This window comes from Aplidium turbinatum, chromosome 14 (genome assembly GCF_918807975.1).
Source record: "Aplidium turbinatum chromosome 14, kaAplTurb1.1, whole genome shotgun sequence".
Taxonomy (NCBI): domain Eukaryota; kingdom Metazoa; phylum Chordata; class Ascidiacea; order Aplousobranchia; family Polyclinidae; genus Aplidium; species Aplidium turbinatum.
Window position 1 is genome coordinate 16,208,534 of NC_137485.1, and position 16,588 is coordinate 16,225,121.

At 37.0% G+C, this 16,588-nt stretch overlaps 1 protein-coding gene across 1 annotated transcript in view; it reads right to left on the minus strand.

The window, feature by feature from the left end:
* LOC145782717 (diacylglycerol kinase zeta-like) overlaps positions 1 to 16,588 on the minus strand; it is a 72,024-nt gene that overhangs the window by 47,051 nt on the left and 8,385 nt on the right. Inside the window, exons 4-5 of the mRNA XM_082594471.1 lie at positions 14,939 to 15,058; positions 2,093 to 2,186 (exon numbers count right to left, since the gene is read on the minus strand). Coding sequence (XP_082450597.1) covers positions 2,093 to 2,186; positions 14,939 to 15,058 — 214 coding nt within the window. The remainder of the gene's footprint in view (positions 1 to 2,092; positions 2,187 to 14,938; positions 15,059 to 16,588) is intronic.

Here is a 16,588-nt window from a genome sequence, read left to right on the forward strand (position 1 = left end):
AATTGTGAAGAGCACCAATAATTACAGTAATTGGCTTTACTTCACATCAAAACTAGTCTGTCTCAGTGACTTCTCAAAACACAGATCAAGTAAAGTAACCTACGATCCCTTCATCTAATCACCGATAGCTTCCACACGCTTACCCTAAAGATTTACGAGAACCAAAGTTGGAATCTCTGACCAGGGTCTGTTCTATTTGCAGTCCCTATAGCGCTTGTTCAGTGACGCTAGAAAACTTTTTTCTGAAAAACCTACGTCATAAAAAAAAGAACAAGCAACACCGGACCTGCAGAATTCGCAGACCCAGAGTTGCCAATTAATTTTTGTAACACAGATTTTTTTTTATTACAAAAAAAAATTAATATTAAGAGTTTTTTTAATTCTTCAAGCGAAATAATTAAAAAAAACATGGCAAAACTATCTATTCTATATGTAATATAATTCACATATGCACAAAAATGTTGGGGGGGCTGCAGTCCCGCAGTCCTTTATGACGAGCCGCCACTGATTATAGCTGTCTTACGGTCAAACAACGTCATTTACAGTTAATTACACTTCGATTCAATGAAGTGGCAATACTTTCTGACAAAAACTATCCTCAAAATTTTTTTCAGCCTCTTCTTAACTGCTTCCAGCGGTTACGTAAGTTTTACGATAAGTCACATTCACAGTAGCGCTTTTCAAACAGACAGAAGATAAATGTCAATTATCTTCATCATTTAACAAAGCAAGGTTCTTTGCCTGATTGGTGAGTGTGATCACTCACGTGCGACAAGCAATTCTTGGTTGCCCCCTAGCGACAAACTTAAAAGTGCATTTTGATCGCTAGGTAGAAAATGCAGTGCGTTGAACAAATTCTTCATGCGAAGAGATAGCGACAACTAGCACAGTGATAAAGTGCAGGTTGAAAACCTTTCCGGTTTCACTTTTGTGAAAATTTGCAACATTTACGAGAGAGAATGAACGTGAAGCCAATCTACGTCATCACAACACTGAGAAGCCGCAAAATAGCAAACGAGTTGCCGATGTTGGTTCACGGCTGCTCTGATAACCACAACACACTCAGGCTACAATCCAACGCAGGTACAGCTTCGGCTTTATGAAAGCAACATGTCACTGTTGCTGACAGGCTTGAATTTCATAAGAGCTACCGGTTACAACAAAGTGCAATTTGCGATAGTAAATGAACATGTCTATTCAACTATCAACACCCAAAGTTTTCAGTGTTCAACTTACACAACTGTCAACATGTGCATTGAACTAGTCATTTTTTTTCTGTACGTGTTTACAATCAATTTTAAGTTTCCGGCAATATCACAAAAATTCTGAAGAAAAACTAATTTGCATGACAGAGCCACCAGTCTGTGAAAGAAACAATGCTGTATTTCAAGACAACGGTGTTTGGCGAACTAGTGGATGATACAACTGATTTAGAATAAAGGCAGAAAACGTGCAACAAATTCAAACGTTCTGCTTTCTTTCATATACATCTCATATTATCTCTATATGGTTGTGTATAGTTGTCTCATATATCCCAATCAACAGTGGCGTGTTGTTTGCAGTTATGTAATGCTGTTGATTCGCCAATTGAGCATTCTGCTAGCAGACATCTTGCTGTTGCATTGCGCATAGCTCACCACCGCTTCGGCAGATTGAGCACTTTGGCAAGATGGGTGAAAGCACAGTATCTAAATGTGGTTCCTTGCATAGCGCAAATGGAAAAATCACCACCAACCGATTCTGATTCATAACTTACTGGTGGAGGTGAATTAATACTTAGTATTAAACAGTTGACAATTCCGTACAAAATATCCGGTCATCAGTGGCGTACTATGATCATGTTTTTGAGCGTTCACTTTTCTAAGTTCAGTTCAAACACATAATTTGCCCAAATATCATGTCAAAATAAAATGATTTAATGTGTGAAAAGTTATTGTTCAAATCAAGTATATATGTGTTTGAAGCTTGCTGCCAAAAAGCAAACAAAAAGTAGTAACCACTGCTAGTCATCATTCTGAACACTGAAAACATATATAGTTGGCTATACCTCTCACAAGATGGACAATTTCATTGATGACGTGTTATGACGTACCTGTACGACACGCGGTGAGCAGAAGATCGTCTTCTTCCGTTCTCGACAGCCGAGGGAATGTACTCGGCAGGAAACTTGTCGGAATCATCAATATCTGTGAAAGAAGTTCATAGTACCTTCAAGTAACCAGACACTATTCCAAGCTTGCAAATATCTGATCATTGCTTGCAACAAAGGTTTGACCATTGGACCTAATTATGGAAAATGCTTATCGAAATTTCATAATTTGGAAAATTATGAACTATTATCCGCGGGGTGCAAATATTTTAATTTAAATCCAATACAGCAACCATAATGAAAAATATCCTATCCAAGTTTGGTGGTCGCAAAACGTTCAGTTTGATTAAGACCGACCCAACGTATATATTGAATCTAGTGAGAAAAGTTGACACAAAGTCGCTCAAATTGTGTTATGAGATTTTGAAATTTTTGAACGGATTGAACAGACAAACATAGGTCTACTTTTGAGCAAGCGAGGCATAGCACTTCTGCAGGAGACCAGAAGCACATCTGATCCAACTTTCATTTAGCTGCTTTACTCTAAGCAGGTATTTTTGTATCTTACATCTCTAAAAAAGTGTAGTTTTTCCACCTTTCCTTTTAAGAAAATTAATCTCATTTTGTCCGAACAACTAACAGGTTCAGCTTTGAGCTTACCATGGCAGAAGCCGTAATAAGGAATCAAATGTTTTTTTTGTTACATAGTCATTTACTTAGCTAACCACTATTTTCCTGAACATTCATCACCAATCTTTTTTTCCTTTTCAAATGCAGCTTGCACATTTTATTATGAACTATCCCTTCACTCACATGAAGTGTAAAAGTAGCCGCTAAGTCAGGGGTGTGCAACGTGCGGCCCGCGGGCCAAATGCGGCACGCGAAGAAAAATGTGCCTATTTTGAATTGTGTGCGGCCCGCGAAACGTGTTTATAATTTAGTTTAGTCTGGTACGTGTGAACAATTCATTGTGGAGTGGATTATTGTAAATTTCGCACCTTCTGTTAACCATTTTAGAAGTCTCCCACCGGCCACCGCTAATTCATTGTATTTAATTATTTGGAACGTAAAAATGTATGGTCACATAAAAGGCATTATGAACAAAGAACGACTTTGGAAAGCTCACGTACAGACAGGAAATCTTTTCCACTTTCCAACTTTAAGAGACTATGGAATGCATCCGGAGAAGAAAACTGAATTTGCTGACCAACTTGAAAAATTGTTGTATGAATTTTTGGCTCGTTTCAAGGACTTCAAATCTCATGAACATTTGTTTGGTATATTTGCTTCGCCATTCAACACAGACATTAACAAAGCACCAGAAGTAATAACTTGAACTGATTGATCTTCAAGAGAAAACGGATTTGAAAGCAAAGTATTTAAAAATGAATCTTGGCGATTTTTACCGAAAACATTTCAACTAAGATAACTTTCCACATTTGAAAAATCCATGGCTTCAAAAATGGCACTGTTTGGCTCAACATATTTGTGCGAACATTTTTTTCTAAAACGGGCGTCATGAAATGTTCCTATTGATCGGTTCTGACAGATGAACACTTGGAAAATGGACTTCGAATTGCGATCACTTCCATTAAAGTAAATTTGGAAAAAGCCGTCGGGAAAAGAAGCCAGCAGCAAACTTCTCACTGAGCTCGTTTAAAGACGGTGTGACAATAAATTTGAATAGCAGTTTTCTTCAGAAATTTATGCGTCCTAACTTATTATTTCTGGAAGGAGATAACCCCTAATATAAAAATAATATGAATAACAAAAACACTACTCTTTTGTTTGTTTGTTTATCTTTATCCTGCATTGCGGGAAAGCGGACTTGAGCGCTATGCATCGGTGTACGCCTTCCGACATACACCTGAGTCTGACCCACGCTGCAGCCGACAGCAATGTCTGTTTCCGGTTGTCTACTTTACTTATGACTTAAATTTGGTACTACCCATTACTCGAAATCGATCACTAGGTAGAGGCAATTATCGTAAAGTTTCTTGCCCAGAGAAACAACAGCAAGTGCGAGTGGCTGGAGTCGCACATGCAGGCTCTCCACTGCGAGCCCAACGCGCTAACCACTCGGCCACGGCTGCCGACAACTGCAACTAATAGAAATCATATGTTAAATAAACGTGCGGCCCGCGGTTTCACCCAGTTATTCATATCTGGCCCTCCTGTAATAAAGGTTGCACACCCCTGCGCTAAGTCATTACTAAGTCAAATGGTTGAACTCGTCGAAAAAGTGAAGTGAGTTAATTAATAATGTTATGTTGAGTAATATGCAAAAAGCCATTTAAACATTAGATGGTTGTAGCGTTAGAATCTGGATGTTTAGTTTTTGTTATGTATTTTGGTTTATTTGCATTGAAGCGATGTACTTTGTTTTCGTTTCCCTCAGGTCTTTTCTTTTACTTTGTATTCATCCGCATGCTTTTGTTAATCAGCGCTTCTCGTTTTGAATTCAAGCATATTTTGGTGACACGCCCTTTTCAGAGTACAGTTTCTTTCTTGCGAATTAAAACTCAAGTAGAAAATCTTAATATGACTCTGGTTGAATGAGGTAAAAACACAACAGAGGTTTGATCATTGGACTTAATTCAGGAAAATGCTTATCGAAATTTCATACTTTGACCTATGTTTGTCTTTAGATGGCCTACGTATAGTCACAAAACTAAATGGCGGGCACATGAAATGACCTTTGGGCCGCAGATTCTCTACCCCTCGTCTAAACAGCAAATTTTATGATGTTCAGTTGCTGACTGTGGCTGATGTACCCACGATTGAAAGCTAAAATTTAACTTAAAACTACATTAATTCAACGAAGACAAGATGGCAAGTTTGTTTGAACCTGAACTGAGCTTTAAAAAGATATTATTAATATATTTTAAAATATGAATTTTTAATTAATAAACTTGAACCATGTTACATCGTAACTAAATTGTTCGTACCAAAACTTTCATAAATTCATGGGTTATGTTTTTTGACAAGTTGTTTTGAAAACAATACATTCAGCTGATTACTCGCTTATTATCATGCAATTCAAGTGGTTTACTGGGTAAAAAAGACACTTTTGTTACTTGAAATTCAACTCAATTTTTCAACAAAATAATCGTTAGTTAAGTTGTTTGTTAGTTGGTACAGTTAAAGTTAAGTTGGTACAGCATCACCGAAAATCTCTATTCTAATAATGAAGTAATTTGAAGTTTAAAAATTCTTGAGGCGTTTCATTTACCTTTCCCAAAAGTTTGTTTTTAAGATTTAGGTTTTTAGTTGTAGAAGTTTTTCAGAAATGACTTCATTAGGTTAAGACGCCTGGTATTGATTGAAAAATCGATGCGTTTAACAATAAAGTGATTGCTGGCTTCCTTCCTCGAGCATTCAATGCAAGAGCCAATCTGCTTATACAAAAATTCCAACTTTTGTATTAAAGAAAAGTTTATTAAATTCGTAAAGGTCTTTGACAGCTACACAGATAAGAAAATGCCCTGAATTTCTCGAAAAGGACAAAAATGCAATTGATGTTCTGTTAGCTCCAACAATGTACAAATTTTTATTTTATTTCAAGTCATGGGCTTTTTGTTTTGACGCAAAAGCATGTTTTATTTGAAGTAAAAATTTCAAAGTTCTTTCATTGTTGCAAGACGTAAAGTGCTATCCATTGCCTCAGAAGCCGCAGCGCGTGAAAATAAGAAGTTATTTTAAAGGCGATTGATTTTTTTTGAAGAAAATATGGTTTATTAAATATTCTGATATTGTTTTTTGCTAAATAATTTATTTTTTTCTGTCATTAGCAAGGGAATCGTTGCATTTCGATAAAGCTCAACTGTCGGTTCATTCGCTTGTCAAAAGATTTGTTTAATTGAGACGGTACGGAACGTGATAAGATTTTATTGTTTTTTTTTTTTAGTTTAACTTCAATTTCAAAACACCTTTGATCTAAACCTAATCTATCAAAGTAACTCAAAAATCAAGATAAATTCAGTCATGAATCAAGGTCATTATTATGTTTCGTGGTAAGAATTAGATACAAGGCGGCATTGTTCGGTCATGAGCCATTTTTACAGCGTTTTTATAATTTAATTTTATCCCATTCTGTGATGTTTAATGTTCAAATCATTCTTGGTCAGCTTTTGGATCTTTTTTCGTTTATTTTCCCTTCGATTAAATGTTCTTTGTGCAAAAAATCCATCACAAGAAAGCACATGACTGCAGTATAAAAATAAGATATATGATAGAAAATACGCTCGGATGAGCCCAGAATTATTAAGCTGAAGAGGCCACATTTGTAATGGATGCAGCGATGTAGAAAAACCAGCATCATTATTAGTAATGGTAGGCTTTGATAGCCTATATAGGCTTGATAGCCTATACCAGGGCTTTCCAAACTTTTTCGCTAGCGACCCCTTTCTCCTAAAATTTTCCGCGACCCTTTAGGGTTAAAAGGATAAACAATGCGAAATATACGTTTGTGATATTTATTGAAAGGCTTAATTTAAACGAAAACTAAAAACAAGCTATCCGTACTCAAAGCCTACTACTTTACTAGGCCTTGTAGCCTGCTGGAAACAAAACCAAAAAGTAAAAACATGTATTCAGTGTGATGGGTGCGACTGCTTTCTGCTACAAAGCAAGTCTAGCCGTCGCTCGATGTTTGTCAATGCTGGTCTCAAGGCGGTTTCAATGTTACTTACGCTGGAACGGTATTTTATCAACGTTGAAAACACTGACACGCACATATACGTGGAGACAAACGGTATGAGTGCGGTTACTGCTAAGTCATATAATGTGAATATTCCGCTCCAACGTTAGGCTAAGCCAAAAAATGTGAAACGTTTTTTCCGGGGATGCTTTTTTCCAAAAAATTCAAGCCACAACTTAGAGTCAAAAGATAGATCTGTAAATTTTTCCTGAGATGTAAAAAAGAGGTGCTCGGTACTTTGTTTTTGCATTGCAAATCGGTTTGGATCCAATCTAAATTGTTATTGTCCAATTCTAGAAGAAAATACTTTTCAAACTCTTTCAACAGTCTTGACAAGTGTCGATAACCAGAGGCTTAACAACGTTTGATTCCACGCCATTATTAGCCAAAAACTTCTCAGGAAATGAGAATATTTCATATAAATCATTTTCAATTTTTGTTTCTAGATGTTTAATTTTTTTATGAACGCTCCAAGTTTAGATTTTAATGTAAAAACATAGATGTTTTCTCCTTGGAAGGACAAATTAAATTCGTTCCCCCTTTTCAAGCAAGCCTGACAAATAGCATAGTTTGAAAGTAAGCCTTTACAAAAACGTCTTTACAAAAACGGCGGACAAAGTCTAAACTTTTTTCCGTTGGAAAAGTCACGACTTAATTTTTTAACAGTAATAACTTTTTAAAACATTGGCTTCAGTTTTGAAATCCACATTTACAATGCTGCAAAGAGGGTTTTAAACTCCTATTTCATATTTCACTATATAAATTTACAAAATACGGGTAGCCTATTCAGTGCACAATTTTTAATAAAGTTAAGAACTTTCACAGCATCATGCACATAAGTGTTAATATGCAGTGCTTTGCGTAAAATGTGTATATTTTCTGCGACCCCTGAAGTTCGTTACGCGACCCACTTTGGGAAGCCCTGGCCTATACAAGTAACAAGTATAGCATCAAGAAGCAAATTTTATCTTTTTTCACAAAGCAAAACGATATTAGTTGGTCCATGGTTAATTTTAAAAAATAAGATTTTTGTATGATGTAGCCTACTAGCTCATTTCGTAATTAAACACAGATATGAATTATAGAGATGTGGGGACTATGTCGTTAAAGACCCGATCGAACAAAAATGGAAGACGTCATACTCGAGTTTCACCCTTGGGATCATCAGTGGTGCATATCCATGTGTCTTCAGCTAGAATCGAACTTCCAACTTGATGGACAATTACCACCAAGTTGGAAGTTCGATTCTAGCTGAAGACACATGGATATGCACCACTGATGATCCCAAGGGTGAAACTCGAGTATGACGTCTTCCATTTTTGTTCGATCGTGGCCTTAATGACTTTACAAATCCCTTCATCCCTTGAAAAATACGGTAAAAAAATTTAACGCTAATGTTTAGAAGTAGTGTGGCTGTCAAAAAGATAATGATCTTTGTTACGTTCAAGTAGGGATAGGTGTGTCATTAATATTTCATTGATCGTTGTTTGATTAATTATTCAAATTTTATAAACCAAGTAGCTTCATAAAGACTCCAGTTCTCCAATTAACTCTGTGCAAGAATGTTCCTGTTGGCAAGACCTTGCAAATCCGCAAAAAAGCTGAAAATCACATCGTCCATGTCCTCATTAAGGACATTCAAGCATGTTTCATTCTGAATTAGTTTTGAATAGTTTATCTTTAAAACATGGAGACCTGTATCGCAATGGTTCAAAAGAAACAAAGCAATGTATTTTCAAGACCCTTGCGTTTGGTGCCAGGAGTTCTTTATTTAAAAAATAATCCGTAACAACTAGATTGAAACATTCCTTCTCTTGAGAACCGGCCGTGGTTGGACAAAAATATGACGACGAGTAATAAATTGAACTGTGTTTTTCAATACAGAGATAAAAAAAAACTTACCTTACATAACAATTTAGCCTGTTTTTTCATTTATTTCTTGGTAACATTATAAAAACTAGGAATTTTTATCTATACGCTTCGCAATTTAAATCAGCCTTATCATGTATTGATTTTAGTGATGACATATAAAAAAAAACATCATTTTTTTACTAAAATATCTCGCCATTTATGTTTATCTGATTTATTTCCTAATGGTCATGACATTATGACAAATTTTCAATTCAAAAATCAAATCTGTGCCTAACTATTATCCTGTAGCACCCTCTGTGCAACAAAAAACTTTGGAAAGTACATGAGTTTGCAAGAGTAGAATGGATATTTGTAAAGAAAATAAAACAAAACAAAAAAACTTTTTATAGATCCTTTATAGCCCAATGTTGCAAATTTGTAACAAGTTATACAGCTAAATATTCTGTGTTTGTTGTTGAATGTTGTTGAATGTCACGATTTCTTTCTATCTCTTACCAGGAAAAAGACTTGGAAAGATTCAATGACGTAGTTTAATGGGTCAACCGAAAAGCAGTCAATTAAATGTCGAATAATTCTACTAGCGAAATGATAATCTGACTTCTTGAAGAACTTTAACGAACGGCTTCTCAAATAACTCTAATTTCTGCATCAACTACCAATCCACAACTCATAGCACAACTCTCATAATCAACTCATAACAATCACCATAATAATCAGAATAATCAGAATACAAACTACACCACTATTTATAGTTGGTTGTTCAGTCCAGTAACATCGAGAAGGTTACGTAACGTCACATTGTTCTGTCAAGTTGCAATAAATGTCAACAAGCAGAAGCTTATAGAAGTCTAAAGAATGTCACGTTCGCAAGAAGATTCTTACATAATAACGATTTCGCAATCGGACATTTACTGATAAACAACCTTATGACGTCATGACAAACGACGCTCAGAACTCATGAAAAACAACAGAACCTTCTAGATTTGCATGCTTACAGATGATTCTAGAAATACGTTACATAATACAAATTTCTCAATCAGAGGTTACTTCAGGTCATAACCGATAATAACACAACGCACCAGAATTCCATAATGAAAATAGCACATTCGTTGAAGATACAAAGCAAGCCATCGCGAGGCATTTGCACCTTGATTGTGACATACGCCCCCCCTTAGAATATTGTTGCAAACAATATAACAACACAATCAATACAAAACACACCATAAAACAATTCATTACTCAATAATCAGTTCTCATAAGTCTATCGTTGCATGATCTACCAACGATAGCTTTTCTCAAAACAATAGTCACGTTTTCTGCGAAAGTCTCCAACGTCCTCAACATCTTCAGTGCATCGGCGAGCGAGATGACCCATCTTCCTACATCGGAAACATCTCCTCTCCGGACAGTCCTTGGCGAGATGACCTTCTTTATGACAATTATAGCAAGCCTTTTCATCAGAAGGGCAGCTCCTGGCTATGTGTCCAATCTCCCCACATCGGTAGCAGTGGTTGTCACGGCAACGTCTATTTTCCGAATGTCCGCCGTCAGCAACGCACTCCCTGGCGAAGTGTCCGCGTCTACCGCATCTATAGCAAACTCCAAATGGTCGTCGCCTGCCTCTTCTCCTCGGTTCTTCGCGCTCGTAATATCCGTCATCGTGAGATCGTTGCTGATTATCTGCAGAACAATCTTGAGCAAAGTGACCATTCTTGCCACAAGAATAACAAGTAACTTCAGAATCTCTCTCAAAAACATTTCCGATTATCAGATCAACTAAAGAGTTTTGTAAACATAACGCTTTCACAGTCCCACTACAATACGGAGTTTCGATAGATATCATCGCTAACGGTCCTTGGATTGAAGTGGTATCTATTTTTGTCACATGGCCAGTTTTTCCCGTTAATTGACTGTCTTTAACCAAATCTCTCCTCACCATTATACCAGTAGAACCAGAATCACGTAAAACTTTTACCTTTTTGTCTCCAACTTTTCCATCCACTACTGGCAGGTGATCTTCAGGTATTATTTTTCCGCAAACATCTTCATCCGGATTCTCCTCGTCAAGCGTGGGTTCAGGAATCATTAACGCACAACCACCTCGATAAACGTCCGTGTCTTTATCTTTTCCAGACTGATTGGATAAGGAAAACGACTTGTCCTTGCATTCCTTCGCTTCTTGTCCTTGCCTATTGCAACGATTGCACCACTTCCTCGATTCCTGATGATTTCTGTTAGTCTTCCTCCGGCAGTTAACAGATTTATGACCTAAGCCATTACAATTAAAACAACGTACTTCTCTTGGAACAGCACCTCCTTTAAAATTATTTGTTTGCTCTTCGTCATTATCGCATGACAACGTTTCTTCAGTCGACAACTTCTCATCATGAGCAACTAAATACTGTTCTGCCACACTGGCTATTTCTTCTAGATTCTTTGGACTTCTCTCCATTAAATAAACAGACAGATCTTTTGAACATGAATCTGTGAATTGTTCCTTAACTATAAGGTTTGCCAATCCGTCCAATGATTGATCGGCCCCCGAAAGCTCAAACCACTTTAACAAAAGGTTTCTTAAACGTTCAATAAATTGACCTGGGCTTTCGTGTTTTTCAGGCTTTGCCTCACGGAATCTTTGACGGTATCCATGCTCGGTAAAATTGTATCGCTTTAACAGAGCTAACTTCAATCTGTCGTAGTTCATGGCTTCTTCTTGCGAAAGTCTTGAATATACATCAAGAGCTTGTCCCGATAATAACATGCTTAGCTGGGTAGCCCACGTCGACTTCTCCAATTTGGCTATTGTAGCATATCTTTCAAATCTTAACAGATAACTATCCAACTCATCTTTTTCTTCAACAAATGATGGCAAATCTGGACGTCTAACTTGCGCCACAATAACATCTCGAGCATTATCATTAGTAGAATTAGATCGCTCACCAATGTCCAGCTTTTGTCTTTCTAATTCAAGTTTTAACTTTTCCAATTCATATTGCGCTCTTCTTTCTTCAGCTTCTGCTTCGCGTTGCGCCCGATTCTCTTCGGCTTCTGCTTCGCGCTGCGCCCGCTTCTCTTCTGCTTCAGCTTCACGCTGCGCCCGCTTCTCTTCTGCTTCAGCTTCAAGTTGTGCTCGCTTTTCTTCAGCTTCAAGTTCTGCTTTCCTTATTTCACGAGCAGCTCTTCTATCTTCTCTTTCGTCAGCTTCTCGCTGAGCTTTTTGGTCCATTATCTTGTGATACTCTTCCATCACAAACTGAGACTTTTCATTACCAGTCAGCCCCATTCGTTCAGCCATGCTCCCTAAGTCTTCAATCATCTCATGTTTGACAGTATCCGCCATCTTGACATTAATTTATTATTCTTTCAATAAATCTTCGGTATTCTTCGGTTTTTCGGTTAAATTTTTTCGGTTATCCCGGACGAGCCCCCAGAATGTCACGATTTCTTTCTATCTCTTACCAGGAAAAAGACTTGGAAAGATTCAATGACGTAGTTTAATGGGTCAACCGAAAAGCAGTCAATTAAATGTCGAATAATTCTACTAGCGAAATGATAATCTGACTTCTTGAAGAACTTTAACGAACGGCTTCTCAAATAACTCTAATTTCTGCATCAACTACCAATCCACAACTCATAGCACAACTCTCATAATCAACTCATAACAATCACCATAATAATCAGAATAATCAGAATACAAACTACACCACTATTTATAGTTGGTTGTTCAGTCCAGTAACATCGAGAAGGTTACGTAACGTCACATTGTTCTGTCAAGTTGCAATAAATGTCAACAAGCAGAAGCTTATAGAAGTCTAAAGAATGTCACGTTCGCAAGAAGATTCTTACATAATAACGATTTCGCAATCGGACATTTACTGATAAACAACCTTATGACGTCATGACAAACGACGCTCAGAACTCATGAAAAACAACAGAACCTTCTAGATTTGCATGCTTACAGATGATTCTAGAAATACGTTACATAATACAAATTTCTCAATCAGAGGTTACTTCAGGTCATAACCGATAATAACACAACGCACCAGAATTCCATAATGAAAATAGCACATTCGTTGAAGATACAAAGCAAGCCATCGCGAGGCATTTGCAGCTTGATTGTGACATTTATCACACCTTTAAAAAAAATTCTGAATTTTTTTTTTGGGGGGAGGGAGGGGATAATCTGGACATGTTTTAGAAATCATTGAATGGCAGAGTATTGCCCACCGTTGACCAACCTGATTTGTCATAATTACTAAGTTTTCATAAAAAAAATTAAAACATTAATTTGTCTTTAAGGGGCTTTTTGTGACTTCGTCGCCAAAGAGCTCTATGAACAATGGCGTGGGTAATTGTTCTATTGGTCACAGTTCTGTTTTCGTGTCAGCTCTGAAGTTAATCCAGCTATCACAATTACGTGGTTTGATCCCTCCCGTAACCTACTAAGCTACGATCTCCCATAAGAACTTTCGCACATGCCACCTGATCGTTGTTTGATTAATTATTCAAATTTTATAAACCAAGTAGCTTCATAAAGACTCCAGTTCTCCAATTAACTCTGTGCAAGAATTTTCCTGTTAGCAAGACCTTGCAAATCCGCAAAAAAGCTGAAAATCACATCGTCCATGTCCTCATTAAGGACATTCTCATTAAGGACATTCTCATTAAGGACCTCATCTTCGTTCCATCCCATCAGCCACATGTTGGAGCGTGGAAGCAGTTATTAAGCACTTTCGGTTTCACTTCCCTGTATTTAGCCAGTATCTTCTGCAAAAGTAGTTTTATTGGACTATGAAGGGATTGTAGATAACAGATTAATCTGACGGAAAAAATATTACTCAAGTTATAGCGATATCAAAAAAACAAATAAACGTTTTCGGCGCAGCGCTGAGCCCTTATCAGAAACATAACTAAATTCATCTGAAGTAAAAAATAGTATTAGTAACACTCAGTGAATATGAAAAGCCAACTGTCACTGTCAGTTTTAGTGACCACAAGTCACTCGGCCACCCCCAGTAATCGGCCACCCCCACTAGTGGGGAACAAATCGACGATGGATTATGATGATGATGAAGTAAGAAAAGTTGAAAAGCATAGGTGTAAAAACAGGATACCAAACGATAAAAGTTTTAAAAACACATCAAGCTATCAGGTGAAATACTTTTAACCCAGGAGTACAGTATGCAATGATTTTAACCTTCCAATGCGCATGTCACCGCAAATACTGATAGTACAGGGGTTATCGTTGAGTAAATATAATTACGTATGCTGTGTTAGTGCATTGATTTGTTGCTATTTAAATAAGATGTTGAAGGCAAAGCACTAACTGAAATAGTTTATACAACTGACTGAACCTAGATGATTTATTTACAAAAGTCATGGCTCTTTGAAAAAAATATGACTCTCCCAAGATACCACACACCCAAGATACCACACAGCAAGACTACTTGAAGGGAGACATTAGGTTTTTCTTCCATCCATGCTATGCATTGAACTGTGTCAGCGATATGTACTATAATTGTGAGAAACATTTATGTGGTATGACGTAATAAGCATTTATGATGTAATAAAAGCTCGTTTGTGGATGAAGAGCGGTTTAAAAAACAACAGCTTTTGCATCAGTGTTTCCACGTGGAGAATTCTGTCTCCTGTCTTTGGAAAAACCACAAGCTCAATTGCGACAAAAATTGTGATTGAAAAAATTTTAAAGTTCCGGAAACAAAGGACGAAGGCAGAAGCCTGTCACCCTGTCGTTTGAGAGGGCAAAACTTTTTTTCTTTAAGAGATTACCTCACAAATTGGAAAAACACAATGACACGCCCCACGATAAAAAAAAAAGCGTTAGCAATTGGAAAATTTTCGAAACGGTTGTGTGGAAATTCATTTGATGGGGGCCTGGAGATACTGTTCTACTGTACATCTCTCTACTTCGCAAACAACCAGTAATGAGTAAACAACCAGTAGTGCCACATTTTAAACTGATTGTCCTGCTTTAGTATCATGCAAGTTATAACGTCCGCGTTTCGTTGCTTCTACCTTTTTCTAGACCTCTGCTATGTTTGGCACATTTTTTTTCGTTGCGATGGTCAGAAAAAAAAAATGAACTGAACTGAATGAGAAAACAAACAGTCAAGTGCATTGTACGCCTTACCATCAAATTTTCTTGCGCTTTTAAACAGACATTCAAAAGAATCCATTTCCAATTAGTGAGGTAGCAGCAAATAAACAGTAAAATCAAAATAAGACAGTAGCTGTTGAGATTAGTAAGTTAAACCTACCGTTGCTTTCATAGCAAGTTCTTGTTGGGGAAATAATTTTAGCTTCTTCCATGCTGGAAAGCAAATTTTCCACGCTTGGTTTCTTGGATGTTGGCGACAGCACGTTTTCTGGAATTCTACCTGAAATAAGATCGAAAATGTTAACAGGAGTAATCCAGCAAATAGTTGTTATAAATAATTCCTCGCCATAAACAAACACATTAAAAAAAATCCATACGAACATGACGTAAATACACGTCATGTCAATTCTATTTATGATCGTAGTTAAAAATATAAAGATGGACCTCATAAATCTAATTACAAGCAACTCGTATTTCCGACGTTTTAAAACGTTGTATCGACACCAAAGAATACATATATAGCCTTGATAGGGGATTCATGCCATAGCCTTGATATGAGATTCAGGGATACTTTTGGACCAGCCCTGAGATAATTTTAGGGGCACCGAACCTTTCCAGGAGGTAAAAAGATAAAGAAAGCACCACATATTCTTTAGAGTCCTATTGTTTTTTTTGAAAGTGTCTTGTTTGGGGGGGGGCCGGTCTTCCCATTGAAACCGGGCCCAAATTAATCTTTCAACGCTTTTGGCAAAATCCACAGTAATTTTAAGACGTAAGCTACCAAGAAAATAAAACACACACATTATCACTATGCCATTCGCGTTTTCTATGATTAGGCTAACTTGAACATACGACTATAGCAAGTCCCACACAGCATGCATGTAGTTACCATTCACTAAAAACCTTAATAAGTTGAGGGTTATGCAACTCAAGTTGGGGGTTACGCGGCAGCCGCTGATAATATTAGCCTTTTAATATTTCTGAGGTTCTTTTTTTGCAGACTGCATTAAGGTTATCATATTCTACACCTTTTTAAGTATTACCGATTTATCATTTTTGCATGTGTTTCAGGACCTTCTGATGATCTCAATAAGGGTGAAACAGCCAGTTAAGGTTTTTAGTGAATAGTAATTGCATTTGATGTAATTCGCTCTGCTTGGATTTTTTTGCTTTGATTGTATAATACCCGACCCTTTTTTGACGTAGTGTCGCAGTTAGGCAGCTGCCATTAGAACCTAAAGTTAGGCAGCTGCCAATAGAACCTAAATAACCGAAACTGAACGATGTAAATAATAATGCTAGCTCAGCCATAAAACTGGATTGTTATTTCAGTCTGAATCATGGTTTTTCTCCATTGTCAAATTTCCTTGAAGAGATTGCAATGCCAGCGAACAATATCGATTCTATCCTGTAGCCCAGAAAAGATGATATTGTGTTGCTTGTGAAACGAGGAAGCAAAAATAGCTTCAGATTAAACAGCTCACGCAGCAGCTGCAAATTATATTAAACTCCATAACAAGCATTGTGTAGAAGAGCTTATTTGATATTGAATCCGTATCTATCGAATGTCTCGGCACATTTCAAATGTCAACAAATACAAAGCAAATGTTTGATGTCATTTTCTTATGACGCAACGTTAAATAAACGTCACATTGGGACAAAGCCATAGCACAAATCGTATGAAGCTTGAAACAAAACTCTGCGATTGTTGTTCTACAACTACAAATAGAATATTTAAATTAAATCTAATGTGAAACTCAATTGCAATATAGACGAGATGTAATTTTAGTGTTTGAAACGTCACAAAAAC